The sequence below is a fragment of the Pipistrellus hanaki genome (genome assembly GCF_964339955.1).
Source record: "Pipistrellus hanaki genome assembly, chromosome: 3".
Classification (NCBI taxonomy): domain Eukaryota; kingdom Metazoa; phylum Chordata; class Mammalia; order Chiroptera; family Vespertilionidae; genus Pipistrellus; species Pipistrellus hanaki.
The window spans coordinates 96,702,293-96,729,862 of record NC_140505.1 but is presented as its reverse complement, the minus strand read 5'-3'; the positions used below and the strand labels follow the sequence as shown (position 1 = coordinate 96,729,862).

General features: G+C 44.5%; 1 protein-coding gene across 1 annotated transcript; it reads right to left on the bottom strand.

Moving 5' to 3' along the window:
* On the bottom strand, nucleotides 1-27,081 carry ATP12A (ATPase H+/K+ transporting non-gastric alpha2 subunit; the record flags this gene model as incomplete). The annotated part of the gene is made up of 23 exons (XM_084878237.1): nucleotides 1-98; nucleotides 181-272; nucleotides 651-752; nucleotides 892-1,025; nucleotides 1,587-1,732; nucleotides 1,899-2,022; nucleotides 3,180-3,334; nucleotides 3,421-3,589; nucleotides 4,539-4,689; nucleotides 7,016-7,152; nucleotides 8,745-8,920; nucleotides 11,029-11,221; nucleotides 14,140-14,274; nucleotides 16,517-16,626; nucleotides 16,792-16,990; nucleotides 18,107-18,375; nucleotides 18,621-18,738; nucleotides 19,128-19,262; nucleotides 20,165-20,278; nucleotides 21,267-21,470; nucleotides 23,372-23,431; nucleotides 25,926-26,084; nucleotides 26,557-27,081. 23 exons carry the CDS (start codon nucleotides 27,079-27,081, stop codon nucleotides 70-72), a joined length of 3,636 nt encoding a protein of 1,211 aa, XP_084734363.1. The 3' UTR covers nucleotides 1-69.
* Between the last annotated feature and the right edge of the window lie 489 nt (nucleotides 27,082-27,570).

Below are 27,570 nucleotides of genomic sequence, written 5' to 3'. Positions count from 1 at the left end.
CCAGATGTGGCCAGGAGGTGGAGAGGAATGTTCTGGTGTTCTGCTGGGAGGCTTGAGAAGTAGGTGGTCTTAATAATACATGTTCTTATCCCACCAGCCTGCAGAGGTAGAAAGTGAGTTAGAAATGGATAGTCTGTGGAAGTGAATAGGCAGAGTCTCAAAGATCATCCTACAACTTACTTCCAGGGTAGAGTCTGATAAAAAGTTTCCGCACTTCATCGTACACCCAGATGAGAATGGCGTGGGGCACAGCCACAAACCAGTACTGAGGCCTGGAAACAGAAGGGGGAGGTGAACCTGAATGCACTGAAGGGAGGACCCAGCCCCTGCCTCCTTGGAAAGAACAGATCCACTGGGTCACACAACATGAAACTGGAAAGTTTCTTATTTAACCTGGATTGTGACCACTAGAAGTAGCATCTGCCTTTGAGGTGACCTGTTGGATGAGGGTAGAGATGGGATGGAGAGATGTGGGAAACCCATCTTCTCTTCGGGAAAACTAGCAGGTCAAAGCCTCTGACTAATATGTTTTGTCTCTATTGAGAGACTGAGGGGAAATTCCCCCCTGTCCCCAAGTACTAATGTTTATTTAGGCTGTGACAGCTCAGAGTAGGACTGGCCTTTTCCTTTCCACTGTTGAAGGAACTCACCGGAGCATGGTGAAATTCAGGGCTGTGATGCTTCCCAGGCCATAGGAGAGGATTAGAGCGATGATAATCTGGGAGGCGATCCCTACCCAGATGACTTTATTTCTACAAGAAACATTAAAGCATGAAGATTATGAATGCTTTTACCCAGGACCACATACCCAGCACCAGCACCAGCAGAGTCAATGCCTCTCATGGTATGCTGCCTCATCATCCAGGAGGTGAAGTGGGATACAGGTAGTACCTGAAGAGACCCTGCTGGAAGATAGAATTCTTCCGGGTTTTCCTGATGATCAGATCTGCTATTTGCTGGATCATGATGCCAATAAAGAAAGCCGTGTAGCCTGTCCATTCTAGGTATTTCCTCTGGTAACGCGTCTGTCAGGAGAGAGAGAGAGGGAGAGAAGGAGAGAAGAAGAGAGGGAGAGAAGGAGAGGAAGGAGGAGGAGAGAGAGAGGGAGAGAGAGAGAGAGAGAAGAGAGAGAGAGAGAGAGAGAGAGAGAGAGAGAGAGAGAGAGAGAGAGAGAGAGAGAGAGCATGATATCTCACAGGGAAATATTTCCATGCAGTTCTGTGAAGCTCTACTCTCCTGACTTCCCTGAGATTGAGAGCGGATCACCTCCTTGTGTTTGAAAAGAAACATAGTTGTTTTTGGTTTATTTTCAACCCAGCAAGCAGGAAAAGATGCTAGCTTAATTGATTTGGCCCAACTGTGGACATTGTTGGGACTGGCTACTCTTCCCTAAAAAGTGACCTCTAGGCATCAAATTTAGGAGAAGATGTGAGTCCCATCAAAGGCCACAGCACCTGTTAACTTAGAAAATGTTCACCTTCTTTGTGTCACTAAGTTCTGGGAAACCTAAGTTCTGTGTCACCCTGAGCAGGGAGGTGACAGGAGGGGAGGAGCAGGAGGACGAAGAAAGCAAAGCCCCTCCTTACCCATTCTTGTCCATAGCTATCTTCCAAGTTGTTCACAAAGTCCTTCTCCCATTCCACCCGGAGGTTAATGAGGGTGCTGGGTCTAAAGCCCTCCTGTGCATACACGGTGAAATACACAAGAAAAGCTCCCAGGGACTGCATGAGACCTGAGGGAAAGAGAGGAAGGCGTAGGTTCCACGATGACTTCAGAACTGCCCTCTCCTTATTCTCCTCATGGTTCCTCCTCCCACCCAACCACACCCCACAAGGAAAAGCACAGCTTCTGACTGTGACTGGGTAGTCCCCTGGTGACAGGACATGCCCTCACCATACCTATGTGCAGATAAGAGTATACGGCAAGCGGCTTGTTCACCAGTCGGTCCTTCTTCTTGTGGCGAGGCTTCCTATTCATAATGTCACTTTCAGCTTTCTCATAAGCTAAGGCGATGGACGGAACCTGAAGGGAAGGATCTTGAGGCCCACCCCTTGAATACTGTGCTCTACCCACAGGATTTCAGCAGGGGGCTGGGGAAGGTGGCAGGAAAGATGGTGGCAGGTGACAATGGGCTATAGAACCGGTCTGTTCAGGGTGAAGGCAAGGGATGGGGTGAATGCATTGTCTGCAGTTGGCTTTAAAAATCAATCTGCTTTTCATCATCACCATGTGCTGGCAGTTCTATACAATGCAAGTTATAAGTATTTTTGCCCCTCTGGGGCAGGTTTCTCCTACTGTCCCCTCCCCTGGATCACAGTGATTCTCTCCCAGGTCTTCCACCCTAGAGGTCCTGTTAAAAGACAGATCATGGCTCCATTGCCCCTCCCCACTTCCCATAGATTTTCTGATCCACAAGGTCCTGGCTATGGCCAAAGACTGCATTTCTAATAAGTTCCCTGGGCCACACTGGAAGAACCACTGCAGTGGAGAAAAATGAGCAAATCTAAAGGACCTGGAAATGATCTGACTGTAGCCTTGGCTATCCCATTTCCCCTCTGAGGTAGAGCTATCTGTCTCCCTGCAATGTGGAGGTAGTGTGAAGCAAGAGAGGGCAAGGAGGCAATTTGCAGGACTGCTGCCTTTTCTTGGAATTCAGACTGCTCCCCGTAGCCTTTCCTCCTTTGCCTCTGTAAGCCAGAGACATGAGCATAATGTCACCAAGATTCCTTACACAGATGCAAGCTTGTAGGGGTTTAAGTGACAGCATTGTAGGTCAATGTGAAGTTTTATAACTGGGGCTTCTTATTGTGCTAAGGCGAGGAGCCTTCAGATCACAGATCCCATTATTTAACAAGGGGCTGCTCTGGGTTATCACTTCAGCCATTGGTCCCCAGCAACACAGGAACTATCTTGATGACAGCTGCATCTTCTCTGACCCTGACCAATAGCATATGTTTTTGGGTGAAGAACTCATGTTTGAAAAGCTGTTTTATGAAGTGAAGTGTTGTTAATTTCCAAACATTTGACAGATTGACATCACAGAGAGCTCATTAGAAATGCAGAACTTCTGGATCCTTCATGGGAAAGTTTAATTTATCTCCTTGCCCTTGAGGCAATGACTCTAAAGTTTATATGACCTGGGTTAGTTATCAGACCCTATTCCCTGTAGTGCTACTTACAATGTCTGTGCCCAAGTCGATGAACAAGATGGTGATGGTGCCTAAAGGCAGAGGCACCCCAACAATGATATAGATCAGAAAGGGGCACAGTTCAGCGATGTTCTTGGTCAGGGTGTATGCGATAGTCTTCTTGAGGTTGTCAAAGATCAGGCGACCTAGGCAAAAATGTTTCTCCTTATAAGACTGGCTCTTCTCCCAGTGACCCGTTTTCAGGAAGACCACTTGGAGGAAAACTACGCACCTTCCTCCACTCCGGTGACTATGGATGCAAAGTTGTCATCCAGCAAGACCATGTCGGCTGCATTTTTGGCGGCATCTGAACCTGCTATCCCCATGGCAATCCCAATATCTGCCTTCTTTAGAGCTGGAGAGTCATTCACTCCATCACCGGTCACAGCAACAACTGCATCCTATGCACAGGGACACAATGATAAAATGGGAATGAACACGACTATGGGTTCCCAGGTCTGGCAGGAACACTGCCTCCCTTTTGTCTTGAAGATGGAGGACAACTGGAAAGGAGACAAAGGGCCTGGTTTGGGATTTGTGGGAGAGATAAAGACAGGAGATCCCAGATGACAGATAATGAGCTCCAAACAAGATGTATTTAAATCATTAAAATCAATGAGTGTGGCAGGCAAGAGGGATACTATTGGTGCTCCATATCCACAGGTTTCCCATCTGAAGAGTCAACCGAGGATCAAAAATATTCAGAAAAAATAAACCCCAGAAAGTTCCAAAAAGTGAAACTTGACTTTGCCACATGCTGGACACTGCTGATGCCACAAAAATGAAGTGATGTGGGGCACACCCTGCTATAGCCTCTGTTCAAATGTAGGTAATGTGAAAGTGTCAGTTACAGGTAAATATAGGTTACATGCAAGTAACACTCCATTTTATATAAGGAACTGAACATTCGTGGGTTTTGGTTGGGGGGGAACGAGGGGGGGGAAACGGGGGGGGGGAATGGGGGGGAACGGGGGGGGGCGTGAGAGGGGTGTCCTGGAACTAATCCTCTGAGGACACTGAGGGAAAACTGTAATTTACATTTTATGTCTTTACATTTTTGTTCTTTGTCTTAAATTTTAAATCTTTCTGCACCCACACTGGCCATAGTACCAGGCTCTTCACTGTCAGAAAGCCCTTTGGAGCGTGTGCAGCTGCATGTGCAAGGGAATCTCAGGGGGGCAGAGGGTCAGCCCGAGATGTGGCAATGTGAGACGATGAGGACAGGCAAGGAACTATCTCTAGAGGCTGAAAAGGCACCAAGCCTTGGCCTGGGCTCTGACTCTTCGCCATGCAGTTCCCTGCAGGACGGTGAGGGACTGGGAGGTCCTCTGAGCACTGCTGCCCACCCACCTGCCTCTGGCAGCCCTCCACAATAATCAGCTTCTGCTGGGGCGATGTTCGGGCAAAAACAATCTCTGGGTAGCTGGTTAAGACCTCATCCAGCTGGTCCTCGCTCATGTCCTTCAGCTCCATGCCAGTCACCACCACAGCGTTAGCATCCCTAGAAAGGTCAGAAGGAACTGGGTGAGGCCAAAGTCAGATCTTTGGCTGAAACACCCTTCTGAGCAGGATGTGGACTGAAGCGTCTCTGATTTCACTTGGGAATCCAATGTCCTTGATATCCAATACTTAAGTGGGATGACGGGGACACTTTGGTTTCCATTTCAAGATGGTAAACTGAGGCTAAAAAGAGAGTCCATTTCCCCCAATAGGAACAACCAAGTAGCCTTTTCTGATAGGAATGGGTGAGAAGTGGAGCTTCCTGGGCAGTGTTTTACTTAACAAGGAAATGGAGAGTTAAAAAACACTGCCTGAAACTGATGGACAAAAAGATAGATACAGAAACAGTAAAGAAACAGACTGTCAAATTACAGCAGGGAGGGGAGGGAGATATGGGGGAGATAAGAGATCCACGAAGGACTTGTATACATGCATATAAGCATAACCAATGGAGGAAAAACTCTGGGGAGGGAGGGCATGTATGGGAGTGGGGGTGGGGGGCATTGGTAAGGTATGTACACATATAATACCTTAATAAAAGAAAAAAAAGAGGAAAACACACACAAAAAAAAAAAAACACTGCCTGTTTATATGTTTTGGGTCCTAGAATTCAGGTTATGCCAAAACATGGATAACAATTCCTGTTGTTTATTTCAGATTTATAGAGTATCTACTATGCAATGAGCTAGGTAGGAAAAAATATATTGAAGTCTTCTTTGAGGAAAACTGTTGTCTGCTACTCTAAAAGGAAGATTCTAGAAACTTTGATTTTTCAGATCTGATTGTGTCTCCTGTTAAAATTCTTTAGAGGCTTTCATTAAGCTTAGAGCAGACCCGAGGTGAAGCTGGCACGGCCATGTGCAGCCCATGCTGTTGAGTCTCATCTCATGTCCCCTATGTCTCAGTTTTAAACCCACAGGCCCTCCACAGCCCAAAGGCTTGCACAGTTCTTGCTGCCTCATCTTTCCTTCACTAACTCTCCACTTTTCAGTCTTCAAATCTCAGCTTAAACATTCTGTACAAAACACTTCATGCCTTTTTCTTTACATTTTTAAAGTTTTGAGCTTTTCCCTGTAGATCTGACTTTTCCTGCTGGTGCTAAAAACTGAAATTCTAGCACTTGACTAAAATCACAAATCTTCCTAAATTCTGGTAAGAAAATATAAAAGTAAGATAAGAAGGAAAAGGTGGTTCCTCCCTCCTCCAGCTGGGAAAGTCATTATATGAGCATGAAGCTAAAGCTGATAAAGTGGATAATTAAAAACATTCACAAAAGTATCCACCCCACTTTCTTGTTCAATGTGGTGACTTGTATGAAAATGTATAATCCTGTTAAGAAATAACAACACACACAAATAAATAAAAGCTCTAAACCTGTTTTTATAGATGAATGTTATTTCCACAAAGGAGAAGACACTTAGTCTTCACATACTGTTGTAGTGCCCAGAGGTTGTAATTCTGTTTGGTTGTTTTAATTAGTAATTTGTGGCCTGGTGATAATTATTAAATGACAGCCGTGTAGTCTTAAAAGGCATGAATATGTGAGTAAACCAGAATTAGTTCACTGGTCTTTCCCTGTTTCCCCCCACATGCATGAAAGTATAATAAAGCCAATGACATTTATTTTCACAATGTGACCTGGAATCTTCAATTATTTAAATCATCAGCTAACTCTTCCCATACTGCTAGCTCCTCAGTCCAGTGTGTCTCCTTCATTGTATTCATTATAACCATCAGTTTTGAGTTTTATATCCCTCCAATTAGGTAGAAAGAAAGAAGGGTGGGAATAGTGTCCAGTCTATTTGTTTCTATAGTTCCAGTTTCTTGCAAGGTGCCCGGTACATAATTGACACTCAACAATTGATTGTGGAAAGAATTAACACAAAGAAAAACTGAGTCTTTTCTTAGGAAGCTATCATTATATTTACTTGCAAAAAATTGAAAGAAATGCACAAAAGTCAGAGGATTCTTAATATTCCAGATTATACAACTGGTTCACTGGCAAATAATTTCATATCAACCCTTTGTTTCAGATTTTCTCACTCTAAATTAGGCATGCAATGTTTTAGATCTACTTTTTTGGACTTTGAAATTTCACACAAGAGTAATTTTTGTGGTATTAATACAGTGCCTGGCACATAGTAGGTACTCAAAAAAAAATTAAGAGTGAATGAATGAATATATAAGTTAGAGAGGAAACCAACCTAGCATCACCCTGAGAGAGTGTCTGGCAAAAAGGGGATTTGCTCTAAATAACACAGCTCTTTAGAGCCAACAGTGTCCCATTGAACTTGAGTTTCTGCAACACTGGTTTTATGCTTACTTACTGCTTGTTAACTTGCTCCACAGCAATGTTGAGGCGTTTTGCAATGTCTTCCACAGTCTCACTGTTGGCTGAAATGATACCTACACTCTTGGCAATAGCTTTGGCTGTAATTGGATGATCTCCTGTAACCATAATAACCTAGAACACAAACACGAAAAAGGCATGGGAATAATGAGAAACTACCTGGCCAGAGAAGGGGCAGTTCTGTATCACCTGCTCTACCATGACTTAATTGGGGTGTCGAACTCAATCAGAGAAGGGGCCAAAATCTAAAATCCAGCCTAAATCGCGGGCCGAATGGTTTACTGAACAGTCATAAACTGACAATGTCATAAACTGACAGCGGAGTGCAGTGATGACAGCGCGGTGCGGGCCACATTGCAAGGCCTGGCGGGCTGGATTTGGCCCGCAGGCCTTGTGTTTGACACATGTGACTTAGTAGAACATGGCTAGCTTTGACTGGTCTGCTCTTACAGATAGTTCTTGCTTGATCTTATATCAAAGACACAACTGTCTGTGAAAGACACACTGATCACACTGGATCTATCATTGCTTCTAAGCTTCTTGCATTTCCTCCTCTGATTAAAGGAAGCTCTTTTCCTTTGATGTTGCTGTATTTGTGAAAGGGCTGGTAGCTCTCTACCTGGGACAGCCTCATGTGGTTTCAACAATCTTGATATTAATATGGTAATGGAATGAAGATTTTGGGTTTGATATCATGAAGGCAACTGGATTGCTGAGGCTGAACCTCAAGAGTTTATAATAAAACCTTTTATTGTCTATTATCTAGGGCAAAATATGGCTACTTTATGGCACAGGGAGTTAGCTTTCTTCTCACTGCAGTTATGATTATGCTTTATTGCACACAGACAATCATTTTTATTTTATTTGCAGTTACTGAAAGCTTAGTGTAGTGAGAGTAGAGATTTTTAAAAAGGAATTAACGGCCCTGGCCAGTGTGGCTCAACTGGTTGTCATCCGGTGCACCAAAAGGTCCTGGGTTTGATTTCGGATCAGGGCACATACCCAGGTTGCTGATTCGATTTCTGGTTGGAATGCTTATAGGAAGCAACCAATAAGTTGCGCCCTCTCTCTCTCTCTCTCTCTCTCTCTCTCTCTCTCTCTCTCTCTCTCTCTCTCTTTCTTCTTCTTCTTCTTCTTCTTCTTCTTCTTCTTCTTCTTCTTCTTCTTCTTCTTCTTCTTCTTCTTTCTCCTCCTTCTCCTCCTCCTCCTCCTTCTCCTCTTCCTCCTCCTTCTTTTTCTCCTTCTCCTCCTTTCCCTTCCTCCTCCTCCTTTCCCCTCCTCCTCCTCCACCTTCTCCTCCTCCTTCTCCTTTTTCCTCTCTTTCCCTTCCTCTTTCTCCAAAAAAAGGCAGGGGGAGGGTATTGTGGTATTTACTTGAAGAGACCTAAATACCTAAATACTGACTATCTTCTGACAAATATCCTTAGAAATGGATGCAATATACATGGAGGACTCCTTCTTTTGTTTGGTTTGTTTTGTTAATTCTCACCCAATATATTTTTCCATTGATTTTTAGAGATAGTGGAAGGGAGAGAAAAGGAGAAACATCAGTGCAAAAGAGACATCAATTGGTTGCCTCCCGCACATGTCTCAATGGAGGCTCAGGGTGAAATCTGCAACCCATGTACCCTTGATCGGAAATTGAACCAAGATCCTCACTGGCCAGGGCCATGGAGGACTTCTTATGTCAGGAAGATAACTCCTACCTTGATCCCTGCACTCCGACATTTGGTGATTGCATCCGGGACAGTCGACCGAGGGGGATCAATCATTGACAAGAGCCCCACAAAACAGAGATTGGACATGGGAAAGTTCATGGCATCGACATCGAATGAATAGGTTTCTGGAAACTCGTCTGTTGGCAGGTAGAGATGACAGAAACCTGGAATGGGTATGGATTCAGAAGTCAGGGTCTCCCATGGAATGACATGAGAAAAGGAAGGACATTTTCATATACTCTCAGTCCTTTATTCTTTTATCAGTAGAGTCTGTCAGAATTCATTCTTTCAATTTCATAATGCATGTTGTTTTAAGCAAAGAAATAGCTCATCCAAAAAATTCATGTGTCCATTAGGTTCTCTGTTATGTTCTAGGGTTATGAAAATCAGCCTTTACTTCTGAAGATATCCCAGTTGAGTGTGGGGACAGAGACATAAAGAAATAAGCATACTGGAGCATAGTGAGTGTTATTGAAGAAAGCTACACTCCAGCCACCTGGGGAGTCAGGAAAGACTTCACCAAGAAGGTCGTATGTGAGCTGACTCTTGAGAGAGTCATTAGAGAGGACTGGAGGGTGGGAAGACCAGTTAGGAAGACCAAACAGCACGTGCTACTGCACAAATGGGGAGAAGGGTCTGGGACATCAGGGGAATGGTACAGAGCTCAGTCTTTAATCAAGATAATTATCAGAGCTATGACCAGTTTGGCTCAGTGGATAGAGCATCGGCCTGTGGACTGAAAGGTCCCAGGTTCAGTTCTGGTATTTTGGTTGCAGGCACATCCCCAATAGGAAGTGTGCAGGAGGCAGCTGATCGATGATTCTCTCTCATCAATGTTTCTAACTCTCTATCCCTCTCCCTTCCTCTCTGTAAAAAAAAAAATCAATAAAATGTATTTTTTTTAAGATAATTATGATAGAAAGGCCAATAGTAGTGGAGCAGACGGTATCTGGCTCTCACAGTGTGAGGTGAAGGGATTCCTCTATCTGGTGGGACTTCCAAGATCATGTGACTTTCTCATCAGCTTTCACATCAAACTTATTCTCATCATGGCCCACCACATGGCCCACATGTTTCAGTAAAGCACGGGCTCTAAGAGGTCAAATGTGAGGTTCTTAGAATGACCCTAATTAGATAAGTATCAGTCTTGCCCTGAAAGGGATACTTGGTAATGTGGGCTATTTGATAATATTTCAAGCATATCATCTCATTTATATATTTTACATATTTTACAAACTCAAATATCCTTTAGATTTCCGATCTAATGCCAACAACTTTCATTATGTCTATAAGCCTTATCATTGACCATGAACTTGTTACCTTGAATTTATCATCCTGTAGTTCAGAGGTGCCACTCTGTCAACCCATGATTCTCATAACAGGACATACTCTGTGATATCACTGAAGTGACCACAATTGGGTTCCTGCCACAGTGTATTTCTATAGTTCCTTCTACTTCTAATATCCCTTATCTCTGTTACTGGTAGAATTTGCCCATAATCTCTAAGCAAAATAATTCAACATTTTTAAAACTTACTTTTCTCCTCCAATAAGTTGATAAATCTTACCAATTCTTCTTCTACAAAAGTCTCTGGTAACTGACATCTCCTTCATGTTCCCATTGCCCTGGATCAAATTTCTATCCTCTGTCACCTGAATGAGAGCAGCCACCTCCTCCTGAGACCCAGGCCTGTCTGCTCCCTGATGCTGCCAAGCATCATCCTTCTGAAAACACTGACTCTGACCAGTATATTTGCTGCGAAGCCTCCAGTTGCTCTGCCCTGACTGCCGAATGAAACCCAGTTCCTCACCCACTTAAGGCACTCCAAACCTTGACCTCCAGTCTATCTTTCCAGCCCTACCTTCCATGATGATGTGATCTCTCAATCCTGCACCACTCCACATTGACCAGCTTCCTGACAATGGTTCCCAGCCCTCTCCCCACCCTTTCTACCTCTGGGCTTTGGCCTATGTTGTTCCCTTCACCGTGAAACCTGTTCCTCACTTCCCTTCAAATATTGTCATTCAAGGCCCAGTTTAAATGTAATCCTTCCATAGAACCTTCCTAGATTCTCCTGCCCTGGTAGCAACCCCACCCTCCTTGCTGCCGTCATGTGATATTCTCTTAATTTGTATACCATTCTTCTTGTGTGTCCTGTGGAGGCTACAGCTACTCTGCTGGATGGTCAGCCTGTCTCATCTGTGCTCTAACCCAGCACAGAGCCTTACACTGAACAGGTGACACATAAGGGTTCTCCCATGAAGAGCTTACCCAGAACACGCTCCCCTAGACCTCCCAGCTCCATGTATGCAGTGTAGAAGGCCTCAGCTGTGCTCCGGTCCAGAGGCTGCTCCTGGCCATTGACCATGATGGTGCTGCACTTTTCTAAGACCTTCTCAGGGGCCCCTTTCATCACCATGAGGAAGCGCTTGTCATTGGGGTCATCTGTCTTATGTATGGAGAGCTGGGAGGGAAGAAAGTGGACATAAGTACAGCATGCTAGTAAATCATGACACTGTCTCTATTACTGAGGGCCTGAATTGTACCGACCCTTTAATAAGCAACATGACAAGATGAAAAGCAACTTTTTCTCTCATTGGGCTACTTATCCTTGAGATGTAAAGGAGGAGTTTTACAGGTGGGTTCTCTCCTTTTCGTTTTCTGGCTATCTAGTCCCAACCATCTAGTCCCAGCCCAGCTTTAGGGGGAAAGGAGGGCGCCAGATGTGCTGTCCACTTGTGACATCTTCTTCTGCCTTGAACAAGATCTGCAGGGGTGCCTGTGGGGATTAGGGGTTGTAAGCCACCTCGTCTCATCCCCCATCTCTACCTCCTCTGAGCTATTCTGAGCTCAGGAAGGCATGAGAGCAGCATGTGCCTCTTCCTCTCTAAACGGATCCAATTTTTACTACCTAGATCTGAGAGAAAATGGTAGGGTGTGTGGAAGTGGGCAGCTCACGTCCAGGCTTTCAGGAGAAAAGTTAACTAATAGGTATCTTGTGATTAGCCTACCAATACCAATCATCTTAATAAGGTAATTGGGAAAAGTATGAAAATTGTATTATAATAAATGGCTAAATTTTACATAGTAGTACTTATTATATACCAGGCACTCTTAAGCCCTCAAAAGGAATTTCAAGCAGCTGGAGTATTTGAGAGAGAATGAGTAAGTTTATGAGAAAAATTCTACTATTTTGGATCTATCAGTTGATTTTTATATCAGAGATAAGTACAATAGAAAAGTAGAGGGCAAATGTAGTTTGCCAGCCTTTTAAATTTATGATCATGTAATGACGTTAAAAAGCAACTAACCAACCAAAACCAAAACCAAACCAAGAGCAAACCTCCCATCTACTATCACCATCATTTTCTCAAAGGTAGAGCATTTCAACATTTAAAAAATAGGAATAATAAACACTTATGTAGTGTGTGCTGTCCTAAGTGCTCACACAGTAAAGTAATTTTCAAACTGCCTTAAGGCTGTGGGTGTTCTTATCATCATTTACAAGGCAGGAAATTCAGGTATAGAAAGTTTAAATGACTCATGCAAGGTCACACACTAACAGGTGGCTGAGCTGGGGTTTAATTCAGGTTGGCAGGTGCGAGACCTCACCCTGATCACATAGGATGTAAAGGATAATTGTTTAAATGAAACACATTTATCTTTACATAAAACTTTATAAAATATTGTCTAAAAATCCAATTTGTCATAAACTATTGAAAATCTCTTCAAGGACCAACCTCAGTTTGGGGAATTGCTATTCTAAAGTCAATAAGATGTGGACTTTTACTTTACTTCCCTCAGTTGACAGAACCCTCACAACTTTCCAAGGTTACAACGTATAATTCTCATTGTTCATGGCTAATTTTTGCTCAAGTATAACTTCAATTGGCACCAACAACATCCAAAGAGGTATTTTGGCCTTGTCAGCAGGAACACACACAGGCTCTCTCTTCTTTCTAGTCCCAACTCTAGTTAGCACATTTTCTCCTTACACTTTTGGTACATGAGGCCTCATGGGATCTGCTTTTTCTCATTTCTCACATGCTGAAGGAAGTCTTTACTTGGGTAGATGAAGTTTTCTGAGTATAGACTAGTTTGTAAGAAGAGCACAGACTTACAAGGTCAGTGTGAGTCCTGGCTAAACCCTCATCAGTTGTGTGATAAAGTTCTGTGCCTCACTCTCTACCTTACAAAGCTGTGGTGAAAATTGAGTGATTTAATATATATGGAAATTAGCACACATGATTACTATTATTATTTTAGGATTGTGACTCATTCTGTTTTCACCTAAGTTTTGAAAGAGAGATCTGATTTCCTGGTTTTAATATTTGACATCTCACACTTTTGTTTGTTGTCTATTTGGTTAACTGCAGTTCTTAATTGGCCCATTATTCACAAAGATATTTGTAACAGTTTTTTTCTATCTAAACAAAATGGCAGGCTAATCACCAGAAACTTTGACACAAACATGGCTATCTTATTTATACACTTTATTGATAATGCAAGGCAAAATCATAATGCCTATGCTCAGTTCTGGAGTCTAGTGGGAAGCCCATTGGCAGCAGGATCTTGGGCTACATGCTGTCATTTGTCCAAACACAGGAAGGATGGGGGATTTGGTTATTGGCCACTCCTAACATGAGGGGAGCCAACTAGGAAGGACAGCCATTTTCTTCCTGAAAAATGAATGGAAGGAAGATCCTCTGGAAAGGCACTTGGTTGGTCATCAGAGAGAGTCCTCACTGGGTTCATAAAGGCAAGGCTTCCTCATATGGCCTGAGCGAAACTGTTCTGTCTCTGACTTACATGGTAGAAAAAGCACGTGTTCAGGAGTCAAACAGATGTGTGAAAATCGGTTGTGCCACTTTGATGCTGGAGTGAGTCTGAGGACATTAACATACTCAGGGTGTGTTTCCTTACCCATAAATTGGGATTAATTAGTCCCATTTCATATGCTTACTGTGAGAATCAATAAGACAATGTATATGAAGCACCTGACACAGTCTGAGGACACAGCTCTATCCCTTCCTCCACCTTTCATTTACCTTTTGGGCTCTGCTGTTGCCCATCCCTTGTGCAAGTCCCCCCACAGGGGCACGTGTGAATGAGCGAGGATGTGAGTGAATGTGCCCGTAATAGAGATAGATTGTTCAAGGAGAAGCCGGGCTGACAAGATTCTTTTTCTCTATCTGCCCAGGCACAGGAAGGAGGCCAGCAAGAGAAAACCTGTTCTGGGTTTACTAGACACCCAAGCCATCCATCTCAGAGGAGTATTTTTAAAGTCAAGTGTCATTCAAAATTAGTACTAACCTAAGAATACTTACAGGTAGAAATGTCTTTCTCCTGATAACAGAAATTCAGTTGTGAGGAACAACTCACCTGAAATTTGTTGGTTGAGTTAAAAGGTATTTCTGCTACTTTGTGGTTTCTTTTTCTAATTTCCATCACGTCACCCAAAACTACCTCTGAGAATTTCAAAAGAGCAGTTTCTGAGGCATCTCCAACCACAACTCTCTGAGAATCAAAAGAGTTAAAAGTAAATATCTGTATCACATAATCTGGTTCTTTGGGGATTGTTTTCAATTAAATAGCTGGACAGGCAAAATGATAACACACAATTGTGACTGAGTTAAGACCATGGTAAAAATATTTAAGTGAATCATGCCACCTACTGGCATTAGCAAAGCTCAAAGTTAGAGCTCTGAGAGCTGAAGGATTTCATGAAAAACAAAAACAAAAACAAAAGTTATGAATTAGATCTTGAAAGACAGTTACAAAGAGAGGAGAAGAAAGCCTTTAAGAACTAGAATGCCATGAATGAAGGTGAGAAGTGGAAGACTTCTGTCCTAAGTGCTGGGAGTACACATGAACATGGAGGGCCCTTAAATGCAGAATGAGGTCTAGGTTCAAGAAGCAAAAAACAGAAGCAAAGTAAGTTTTTGAGCAAAGTTAGGTGATGTATTTCATCTAATGTCGTTTTTAAGGAAAATTAGTTTCATGCAAGAAAGACTGGAGGAGGAATAAACTAGAGTTAGGTAGGCCAATTAAGAGGCTGATATAACTATTTTGATTTAAGTAATTCGTGATAATAGAAATGTAAAATTATAGATATACTAGAGGCCCAATGCACAAAATTCGTGCACTCAGTGGGTGGGGGGTTCCCTCAGCCTGGCCTGAGCCCTCTCACAGTACGGGACCCCTGAGGGGATGTCCGACTGACAATTTAGGCCCACTTAAGTCAGACATCCTTAGTGCTGCCATGAAAGTGGGAGAGGCTACCACCATTGCTGCTACGCTCACCAACCATGAGCCCAGCTTCTGGCTGAGTAGCACTCTCCCTGTGGGAGTGCACTGACCACCAGGGGGAAGCTCCTGCATTGTCTGCCCCCTAGTGGTCAGTGTGCGTCATAGGACCGGTCGTTCTGCTGTTTGGTTGATTTGCATATTAGCCTTTTATTACATCTGATTTTAAAAAAACATACCTTTATTGATTTCAAAGAGAAGCGGGTAGGGAGAGAGAGAGAAACATCAATGATGAAAGAAAAATCATTGCTTGGCTGTTTCCTGCACACACCCTCCTGGGGATTGAGCCCACAACCTCGGGCACATACCCTGACTGAGAATCAAACTTCAACCGCCTGGTTCATAGGTCAATGCTCAACCACTGAGCCATTCTGGCCGGGCAAATTATAGAAATTTTGAAGCAAGAATGATAAGACTTGGTGAGGAGAAAGTAAAAATGACTTCTAAAAGGGACCCAGATGACAAGTAAAATGGTGATGTCATAAAAAAAGAGAAAAATTGGGATAAGATCTTAATTTGGAGCCAGGTTGGGTACAGGTGGAAGGTGACAAGTAGTATAATTTTGTTGAGACAGTCAAAACTTCCAAGTGCAAAACAAACACACAGCTAGCTGGAGATCTATGAGTGGGGATGAGAAATGAGAACTAGAATAAGGATTTGAAAGGCAGAGAAGAGATTAGCTAAAAAGAGAATTGATGAGCTAGCTGATAGAGAAAGAAAAACAAACGAAAAATACAAGAAGGTAGGGGAGGGTGCGAGTAAGGACTTATACGCATGCATATAAGCCTAACCAATGGACACAGACACCAGGGGGGTGAGGGCATGAGTGAGGGAGTAGAGGGAAATTGAAGGGATAAGGACACATTTATAATACCTTAATCAATAAAAAAAAATTTTTAAATACAAAAAGAGTCAATTAAAAATAATGACAAAGAGAAAAGCCAGGGGGACAGATTCAGTAAGTCATTGGAGGTTGAAGAAGAGAGAAAGGGAGGAAGAAGGAAGGGAAAGGAAAGGAAAGGAACAAAGGGAGTTAGTTTATCACATATTCCAATATTTTAGGACCCCTCAGAGGATTTGCAGCCTAGAAGAATGTGTTCTAAAACCAGTTCTTCATCTCCTTCCAATTATATTTTAAACTTCAGTGAATGACATTTATACAATAAAAATTTTTATTTTATCTACTTATCTGATCAAAAAGTTAGGAAAATAACTTAAGGACATACTTATTTTCTGAAATAAGACAGCATTTTCATAGAACTGAGTTCAATCTGAGAATTTTAGATGTCTTTGTGATGGAATGAACAAAATATTTTGCAGATCTTGGAAGCCAGACTTGCTCTTACTAGTACAAGCTTTCCTGTGTTGGAGAAATTAAATCTTCCACCAAATTAGAATAGGAAAAGTTACTTCAAACTGGCTGTGGTTTAAGACAGTGATGCAGACACTTTACCTTCATGATGGGGACTCTCTCCTGTCCTGGTCTGAACTCGGCTCGGTTACACAATGTAATTATCTTTGATAATGAGGCCCAGGTTCCAGAGCTTTGATCAAAGGTTTGCTCTGGAAAACAGAAAGCACAGGGGATGCTATGGGTGCTGGGCCCCCTCTCCACTAAGCATTCTATTCACAAAATTTTGAGACTGCACACCAACTCTGCCACATTGGCTGTGCCTCTTGTCTCAAGTCCACAGCTTTAGGCCAAACTGAATGCTCCAGAAGACTTACTGAAATGGTCTTCACTGGTGTCAGCCATAAAGATCTGATTGTCAAACCACAGATGGGCCACAGTCATCCTGTTCTGGGTCAGAGTCCCCGTCTTGTCTGAGCAAATGATGGAGGTGGAACCTAGTGTCTCCACTGCCTCCAGGTTCTTCACCAGGCAGTTCTTCTTAGCCATCCGTTTTGCTGTCAGTGACAGAGTCACCTGGACAGAAGAGAGAAGAGAAAAATCCATTTGAATGCAGATACAATATACATAAAAGTAGCTAAGGCTGGCCTAGTTTTAGGCAGTACCTGATAAATCCTATGTTACGATAATTTTTAAATTAAATATGGGATATTTCTTTTGTCCTTTTACACCTTAAAGAAATGATCCTGAGGAATTTACAGACGACAAAACCAAGCAAGGTTGTTATGGCCCACACTCATGTGTGATTATAGAAGGAGCTTTGGTCACCTCGCTCCTGTCCAACAAAAGTGTGAATGCGTAAGGTTTGTGCCAAAGAGCTTGTCCCAAAGGCTTGCTTGTTGCTTTGATGAATCAAGTGTTTGTATTTCATTTTAAGAAGTCCAGATTTTAAAAGTTCTTAGCTCTCTCTCTTTTAAACCCCGAGATATCAAAGGGTAGTTTGGGCTCAATTTCTTCAAATTACTACCTGCTGGAGTCAGAAGGTACATGGAGTTCAGAAACTTCTGTCCATATTTGCTGAGGACAACAGCAGGCCAATGATCTGAGGAACCTTTACATGTTAACTGGAAACACGAGTCCCTCTCCCCTACCCCCAGGGCCTCAATAACAGAGACTTGAGGGGGCATTGTTTAAGGATTAATTGGATGGGCCCTACCAAGGGAGACCCAAAGCTGAATTTGAGGGAAGGTCCAGGAAAGGGCTGTATTTCTCTGCAGAAAAAAGGTGTTTGTGTGTCTAAGGGAAGAGAATTTAGGTAAACAAAGTGCCTAAGTTCCTCAGCTGTAGAAACTACTAAGGAAATTGTGAGAAAGACATCTGGCTGCTCAAGAATCTGAGAATGATGGTTCAAACCTTATCTACAGTACATCTTAAGGAGCAAAGTTACATATGTGATTCACAGATAGATCTTCTAAATGAAAATACAAAGTTTTCAAGGACAGTGCATTCAAATATGAACAACCTCATAATTTCTCTGTCCCTCTAAGAAACATTCAATTCAGAATCTCTCCTAGTTATCTCTGACCGGGAGGGAGCATTGCTCTGAGCTGGAGGAGTGGGAGCTACCCCAGCATACTAGGGTGGCATGTATGAACGGGTCAGGGGACAGGCCACTTAGCAGCATGGACTCACAGTGACAGTGGCCAGGAGCCCCTCAGGTACATTGGCCACAATGATGCCAATGAGGAAGATGATGGAATCCAGAACACGGTACTTCATGGATACCGCAATGATGAAGAAAAGGACACCGATGGAGATGGCCACTCCTGCCACAATGTGAACAAAGTGCTCGATCTCGGTGGCGATGGGTGTCTTCTCATTCCCAACTCCTGAAGCCAGCGAGGCGATATGTCCAATGATGGTGCGGTCACCCGTGTTGATGACCATGCCAGTCGCTGTGCCTACAGGTGAAGTGGATATTTTATTTCATGAGTCCTCAGCTGGGAGAGGACCACAGCCTCCTCATCTGATGGCTAATGTGATCAATTAGCACATGACATTACAAAGGCCAACATCAGTTTTCTAGGCCCTGCAATTCCACATTTTCTCTTGGACAAGCTTTGTACAAGAGATGAAAAGAGATACAAACACAGAGCCCAAAGGGGCCCAGTGATGTGGGGGGTTCCCGAGAGCTGGCAAGACTTACCTTCCAGACAGGTTGTTGAATAGAAGCCAATGTTCTTTGTCTCCAGGGGGTTGTCATGGGTGAACTCACAGGAGCGGGGCTGGGGTTCAGACTCTCCAGTGAGAGATGAGTTGTCAACCTAGAAGAAATTGCGGAGAAGTTCAAGATGAGCCCTGATCTGTTGTTTCTCAGTGGTTAGAGCATCAGCCCATGCACCAGAGGTTTGTGGTTTCGATTCCAGTCAAGAGCACTTACCTGGGTTGCAGATTTGATCCCTGGCCCTGGTTGGGGCATGTGTGGAAGGCAACCAATTGATGTGTCTCTCTTACATTGATCTTTCTCTCCCTCCCTTCCTCTCTCTGAGAATCAATGGGGAAAATATCCTCGGGTGAGGATTAACAGACACACAAAAAGGAAACAACAAAAAATCCAAGATGTGTCCCTCTGCTTTAGTTACACCAAGAACTGGAAGGACCACAGAATGCCAGCCAGTTAGCAGCCTGATCGTTGGGCACCTGTGACACTTACCTTGCACCCCTGGGCAAACAGCAGCCTGATGTCTGCAGGGATCTGATCTCCTCCTTTAATCTCCACTATGTCTCCCACCACCAGCTGCTCTGCAGGAATTATCTTCTTCTCTGAATCTCGAATGACAAGGGCTTGCTACAAAAGCAAATGTGGCAGATGCCTTAGATTGAGGAATGATGCTGATGCTTTTCCATTCACCACTTACCAAAACTCAGACAGCAAAACTCAAAATGGCAAAAGACTTTGTATTGGGCCTGAAGACCCTAATAACTTTTTTTTTTCTTGAGTGGGGAGCTCTTAGAGACATTTTTTAGACACAGAAAATGTCCAGTCACTTTGCTATATTGTGGGCAGATATAGCAAAAGGACAGCCCTGGGTCTGACGTAAAGGAATGAGTACTCCTGGCTTCGACATCAGGGGAGAATCTAAAGGTTGAGTCAAAGGGCTTCATAATCTTTTTCAGCTTAGAAAACCTTTAATACAGGAGAAGTGAATCTCCTTCACCATTAGCACAAAAGATCCCGAGTCCCCTCTTGCTGGCCACTCTAGGGCCCAAGGACAGTGGTTTTCCCACCGTGCTGACAGTGTGCACAATCTCCCTAGAGGACATCTACCAGGGACCCTTGTAGGGACAGAGGAGCAGTGGATGCCCCACATTGAGTGCAAAATGCAGTGAAGCTCAGCAATGGCAGCCAAGATGGTCACAAATAAAAAATCAGGGGTTGATGTCCTTGGCTACCAGATCACCTAAATGACTTTTGTCTCAATAGTTCACCAACACTTCCAATAATAGAAGATACTGCACAATGACTAATGTTTCCATCCTACTCTATTTGTGACTAAGCATTTTCCTGTCTCTGACCTCACTGATTATCTCGGTGAGGACATGGGGGTTCATAGAGATTAGGTCACTTGCCCAAGACTTCTCAGACAGAATAGGGTGAGCCTGAGCCTGACCACAGACCCTGTGCCTCCAAGGCCTCATTCTCCTCACCTGAAGTCATGCAGAAATGGAAGGGGGACAGTTGCTACTCACCTGTGGAATCATCTTACTGAAGCTGGCCATGATGTTGGTGCTCTTGGCTTCTTGGTAGTAAGCAAAGATTCCTGTTAATATGACGACCAGGGCAAGCACGGTGCCCAAGTACACCTGGGTCAGGAGGAGAGGCATCGGTCAGAAAAACCAGCCACAGGGCAATGCAGTAACACAGGGCTAGTTCCTAGGGGTAGAGCTCTTCACGGGAAGGCCAGATAGATGGCAATTGTGTCCTGGTGTAATTTACAGGCCACAAAACAGATCCATTTTAAGTCTAAAATTCAATGACTTTTAAAACATGTACAGAGTTGTTGCAACTTATTAAAGTCACAACAATTGCCACAATTTAGTTATAGAGCATTTCTGTTCTCCCAGGAAAACCTCTTGTGCCCAATGGCAATATCCTTGCTCCCGCCCCTAGCCCTGGCAGCCAGTGATCTGCTTTGTCTTCAGGATGTGCCTGTTCTGGGCATTTTGTACCAATGGAATCATATGGTATGTGGCCCTTTGCAACTGGCTTCTTTCTCTCAGCCTCATATTGGCCAGTGGGGTTTTGTTGCTCAGTTGTTAGCAGGCACACATGTTCTCTACATTAAAAGGAATGAATTAACCCAGCCAGTGTTGCTCAGTGGTTGAGCATCGACCTATGAACCACATGCCAGGGTTTCCAGCAGGGAGAATGCAGGAGGCAGTTGATGATGTCTGTCTCTCATCATTGATGTTTCTATCTCTCTCTCTCTCCCTTCCTCTCTGAAATCAATACAAATATTTTTAAAACATTTTTAAAGGAGAGAATTAGCTTTTAGGAGAGAGAAACCACAAATACTTCACATGCATATACATTTTTTCCCCCTTAGGAACTTACAATGTTTCTCTCTTTTTAAAATTCATGGTCATACTGCATCTGAAACATCAGGTAGTCAGATGTAATTTCTGTTGTACAGCTGGGAAATGACTGATATTGCCAATCCCACGCAGGGACTGGTCAGCGGGAGACTCCTGATTCCACCCAGGGCTCCGCCCCCGAAAGGTCTCACTTTATTCATCTGTTTTCCCCTGTTACTGATTCAGTAAAACCAGGCAGGAGACCCAAGTGCCTTACATTGTCCAGGGATGATGACTTATCGTTAGAGAACTGAATCCCGTAGGCAATCCAGCACAGAATGGCCCCCACCCACAGGAGGATAGAGAAGCCTCCCACCATCTGCTTCAGGAACTTAATGATCTCTGGAGTTTCCTGGGGAGGGGAGAGGGCGTTGGGCCCATCTCGAGCAAGGAGCTCAGCAGCTTGGGTGCTGGAGAGACCCTGAAAAAGTTGAACAAAATAAATAGAATTATGAAGTACAAATTGGCAGTTTCAAAATAGTCACATGGAGGTAAAGTATAACAGAGACTGTATTTAACAATTTTGTAATAACTATGTATTGTGCCAGGTTGGTACTAGACGTACTGGGGGAAATCACTTTGTAAGTTATTTAATGTCTAGTCACTATGCTGTGCACCTGAAACTAATATAATACTGAATGTCAACTGTATTTGAAAAAAATTAAAATGAAAACAAAAACAAACAAACAAGGAAACAAAAAACCTCAAACAGAATTAGACATTTCTTCTGCCTTGGGTTGGATATTATACTTCAGTAGGCTGTGGAGAGGGGTTACCGTGCTCAGAGAAGGCCTGGGAAAAGTGGGTGATGCCTCACCCCCACTCCTCCACTCCCCACCTTGCTTCTTCCAGAATTGCCTTTTGAAAACTAATCTTACCAAGTTGTTTCCTTGTTTTGAAGGGAAGGCTTAATGCCAGCCAGGCAGTATTTTCCATATATTTACTCATTTTATTCTTCAAAATAACCCTCTGAAGAAGAAACTATTATCCTCATCTTATAGATGTGGAATTTCAGGCTGGGCTGTGCAGACCTCCTCCCATGCATGAATTTCATGCATTGGGCCTCTAATATATATTGTATATTTGTCTTCTCCCAGAATTGCCTTTTGAAAATCAATCTTACCAAGTTGTTTCCTTATTTAGAAATTATTTTCTTTATACAACTAATATAGTCTTTATTCCTTAGTTCAGTGATTGGCAAACTCAGTCAACAGAGCCAAATATCAACAGTACAACGATTGAAATTTCTTTTGAGAGCCAAATTTTTTAAACTTAAACTTCTTCTAACACCACTTCTTCAAAATAAACTCGCCCAGGCTGAGGTATTTTGTGGAAGAGCACACTCAAAGGGCCAAAGAGCCGCATGTGGCTCGTGAGCAGCAGTTTGCCAACCACTGCTTTAGTTTAATATGAAAGTGCTGGACAGTTTCACCAAAATTACCTCTCCCCCACCTGATTTTCTACTTTACCTCCCTGCCATCAATTCCATGCACTCTGTCCTCCTGCTCCTTGGGTACTCTGGCAACTTAAATGCAAGCCATCATCCTACATCCTAATTCCAACAAACACTTCCACTGGTCAGAACTAAAAAAATCTCTCAGGATATGGTGTAGTCCTCCTGGTTGCCCTCTAAGTGGACAGAGTGGAGGATATGATGCTTTCCTATACACCTGGCTCCCCCTCTGAGCTGATAACTCCATATGACAGGGTGCCTGTTCCTCTCTGCTCCTCTCACTGCTAGCCCAGGGCATCACACACCGTGGGGATTTTTGTTGACTTAAACAGATGTAGCCAAATCTCCTGATGTCAAACCACCAAAGCTTTTGAAATATGAGTTGAATGTGAATTCATAAGGAAGCAGTGCCTCTGTGATGGGAGAGCTGGGAGCCACCAGGGACCACTCAGCCCTTCTCAGAAGAGAAGGAGGAGGACAAACAGGTCTAAGGCTGTCACCCCAGACCCTGGCTTTGTAACTCTGGGTCTCCCCATTCTTTGATAAGGCCATTATACTTCCTGTACACCAGGATTAAAACAAACTGACCATGACAATGAGCAAGCCTCTGAACCTTTGTGGGGAGACCCTAGCTTTCAGTAGTCACAGTCAAAAGAACTGTAGAGTCAGCACACAGCTCAACCAAGGAGCTTGATCAGGGCCTTGGTTCAGAACACTAGCTCCTGATGTCAGCTCCCCTTTGTCACTCACACGGCATCTCAACATTCATGCCATAAGTCACTCATCCTAATGGTGCCGTCATCTTTCCACACACCCTTTTTCTTTAGTGAAGGGCTGCTACTCCTGATTTGAATTCTCTCATGACTTACCGTAACAATATTTGTATGATATTTGTTTTCCAATTCCTTATTGCTGAGCTTGTGGTCATCCTGAAGTTCATGAAAAGAAGAACAGAGTGAATTAGATAATTCCAAAAGACTCAAGCTGGAAACTCTACCATGGGAGCTAGGAGAGGTGCCAGAAAGTGTGGGAGTAAGAGACAGAGCCTGGGTACCAGGTGGCCATTGCAGAGAGGGACGGGAGGGTCCTGCTGCAGGAGAGGCTTGTCCCGATTCAGGGGTCTTTCTGGCCACCCTGGGAAGAGTTTAGACTTAACTTGCTATTTACCACATTGTTTTTATGAACAACGCAATGCATTCCACCTCAGTCTAAGTTCCAGCACATGCAAGTCTGAACCTACCTGGTGTCCAGGTGCTAACTCAGACACGAATGTGGGACCAATGGAGGGTGACCAGCAATACCAAGCAGCCCCATTTCACATGCCCTGACAACTTGGGACCCATGCAGCCCTTGCTGGGAAGGTAGTCTTTGGGAGAGGGAAGCATGACTTTCCTTGTTCAAGTATTTGAGACTCAGGTAGGTCCCTGGTTACAGAAACCCTGCACTTAGAAACCTGTCATATAATGCCATTATGGTGCATTACTTTTTGCACAGGATTGTTAGACTCAAGCGGCATTTCTCAACCTGGGAATCTTTGACATTGTGGGCCAATAACTATCTTTTAAAGACTTCTACTCACCAGCAGCTTCCCTCAGACTTGTGATTGGGGCCAGAACTATCTCTTCTCTTAAGTGCATGCAAAAATCACCATGTTAAGAGATTAAGACTTTACAAATTTTTTTTTCCTCATCCAGAATTTGCTTTGCTCATTCTTTTATGTCAATTGAAGATGACATTGTCAAGGGTTCAAAGGGTTAAGATACAGTTCTATGCACTGTGTGCTAAGTTCTGGGCAGGTACAAGGAACAGGGAATAGATGGGTAGAGTCACTGTTTGCATAGATGGACTGGTTTTTAACAGTCTGCACTGGAAGGCCGAGCACTTGTCCTCCTCCCTTTGGCCTTGGTTCTGGAGAAGAAAATGCAGAAAGGCTGGGACTGGGCACCTCTGCTGGCCAGAACTGGAATAGCACAGGGCAGTACCCTGGGCTGGGTTTGGGTTTATTCAAAAGCCAAGAGTGCTTGGCTCTTGTCAAGACTCTGATTTGCTGGACAGGCTTGGGTGCAAGAGCATCCATGCACGTTGTCCAAATTACAGGATTCTTGGGAATCAGGAGAACATTGGCTAATCCCATGGAAATTATTTTTCAGTATTACACATCTTCACAAACTGCTCAAGAAGAGAGATTCTCATCCTAATAAATAGGCAAATGACAGAATGGATATATTTTCATGTATACACAGAAATTTCAAGGAAGATTATAAAGTTTTCAATCCTGAATGCTAGAAAAACATAGGCAATAAGAATGGCTGTCTGTTGTCTGGTGCTGTTCTCAGTCTTCCTCCTACTGTATTTCACTGAACTCTTAATAAGCTTATGAAGTAGACATAATTTTTCATTTTTTTTTCAAAAAAGGAAACTGAGTTTCAGTCAAAGTGGGGTTTGAGTTTATGTCAGTACAATTTCAGGGCTATGTTCTTAAATATTTATCAGGGTATATACAGACAAATGCCTAGTATGCTGCTCAAAGTTTCACAAGCTCTCTGGGGGAAACAGAAAGCCCTGATGTATAGCACCTGATCATGTCTCACCACAGCCAAATTTCGAGCTACTAATGCAATGCCCAGATGTTGGTCAGCTTGTCAAATTCCTGAATATTTAACCACTGGCTCTCTAGCCCCCCATGAACGTGTACCACTACTGTCTGCTCAATCATAGAACTTTAAAGTCTGCAATGAACTTGAGTGTAGAAGCTTCCCCTTTGATGATCCTGAGACGAATGTCTTATTTCAGTTCTGAGGCTGTCCTTTTCTACGGTGGCCAAAGTCCTTCTTCAATTGTAATAATATTGAGCTTCCATAAAGCACTTTAATTACAAATTACTTATTCTTTCCCCCCATCACAGACCCATGCAAATTTAATACTCTCACTTTCCCCATCACAGACCCATGCAAATTCAGCAAAGCTGGGTAGTTGTTCCGTTACATGTAGAACTTCAATGGGGTGTAAAGTCATCTGACTCCGAGCCCAACAGTCTTATCGCCTTCTCATGAAGCATATATGCCCAAACCCAGTAAATCTCAAATGGTTTCACTTTATCAGCTAGAAACTGGCAAATGGTTACTTATATTTCACTGAAAGGAGAGCAGTGTGGGCCCGGCCTGTGGGGACTGGAATCCCAGAGGCTTCCCTGAGTCCCACCTGGGAATGCCGGCAATCAGAATGCAGGTACTCTGCAGAGGCGTGGCCCCTGGGCAGATATTATCCTACCTTTCTCTTTCTACTTTTTTTAAAAAATGAAAAAATCTTATGAGGAAATTAAACCCTTCAGAACGCTTTTTCTTTTGGAAAAGAAAGGGTATCGGGGCAAGGTCCCCGCAAGCTCCCCAGGGGAGGGGCACACTCAGGGCGCACTCCACTGACCAGATCAATTTCTTTTGTCACGTGCTCTTTGTGGTGATTCTTTCTGAGTTCCAAGCAGGTACTCCGCAGGCCCCTGTACTTATCCTTGTCATCCCCCTTGTCTGTTTGCTTTATGTCTCTGGCTCCATTGAGCTCCACAGAGTAAATTTGGGGTGTTTTCTGGAGGAGAAGCAGAGGTACAGTATTAGCCCCAAGTGGATTTCCTGACTTCCCCTGGGGGTGAGGGACCACCATCCCCGCTGTCATCCCCTCTCCTGGGGAGAGGAAGGAGAGGATTGTGGGGGAGGTTCCCGACTTTCACACAGCAGCTCCCCAGGCCTCTCTTCCCTCTCCTGTGTGGAGGGCAGGCTGGGGCAACCCCTCCTGGGAGGTGGGGAAGGTGGGATGTGATTTTCCACCTAGAAAGAACACCTCTCCAAGGGGCCATGGGACCTTGTTCCCCATTTCTTGGGTAGAGGAGCTCATTGTCCCACCATTTATTGGGTGGAGGGTGCTCACTGCTCCCTGTTTATCTTGGGTTGGTGGGGGCATGCGGGGGTACTGCCCAATGAGCTTCGGAACCTCAGCCCCAGGCAGGGGTGCCTTATGCACCGCGTATTCGTGCATTCGCATAAGCCCAGCTAAGTGCTACCCTTGGAACAGGAGCTGCCCTCGGCCGCCGGCCCCCTCCCGAGTCTGGGTCTGAGTCTTCGCCCGGTGGCTCCAGCTTGGACTGGGGGCTTGGGTCCTGGCGGGGAGAGGAGCGGCGCGGAGGCCAGAGAGCAAGAGATGCTGGCGGCCTCCATATCCGCACTCTCCACCGGCCCGGGGTGGGGATGCACGCACCTGGCCCATGATGCAGCGGAGTCCCGGCCGCGGCTGGCGGGCTTGAGGCGAAGCGGGTTGGTCTGGCGGCGGCGGCGCTGCAGGAACCTGAGCGGCAGGTGCAGCGCCGGCTGGGGAGGCGGCGGCGCCTTAAATGCCGCTCGCCCCGCCCTGGCCTGCCCCGCGTCTGGCTTTGGGAACCCACGTCCGCCGCCTCCTGGAAGTGCGCCTGCAGCTTGCTGACCAAGAAGGGAACGGGTACCGACACACCCTGAGCACGGCGCACATGGCCCTTCTGGCGACACCTGTCTCTGAGGCGCCTCGAGAGACAGAGGCTGTCCTCGGATCGCATGCACAGGTGCGTGTCCCAGGGGATTGGGGGACCACAAGAGCCTCTGGGGAGCAGCTGGATTACTTTGCAGGACCCAGATAGGAATTTGGAGTTGGAAACAATTTGGGTGAGCGGGAGAGAATGGGAGACGTGAGGCAGTCGACAGGTTCTGAGGCCGGGACCAGGCCGTTGGGGCGCAGAACTGAAGCTGTAAGCTGCGCATCCCCACCCGCTCCTGCTGGGATCCAGCGCTTCCGCTCCGGGAACCACACACACTTCCAGCCTCCCTCCTTTCTTCCCTCCTTTCCTTTCTTCTTCTACTTCAAGCATGACAGATTTTAAAGCCTATTCCCTACCCCCAGCACAGAAGAGCACATCAATGAGTTACTGCTTACCTAAACTAAATCGGAAGGGACAGGGAGTTCTGGAAGTGATGCTTGGTTACAGATACTTATCCCAGGTTCTTTAGAGCAAGCACGTCAAGCTCAAAGGCTAACACGGGCCAAATAA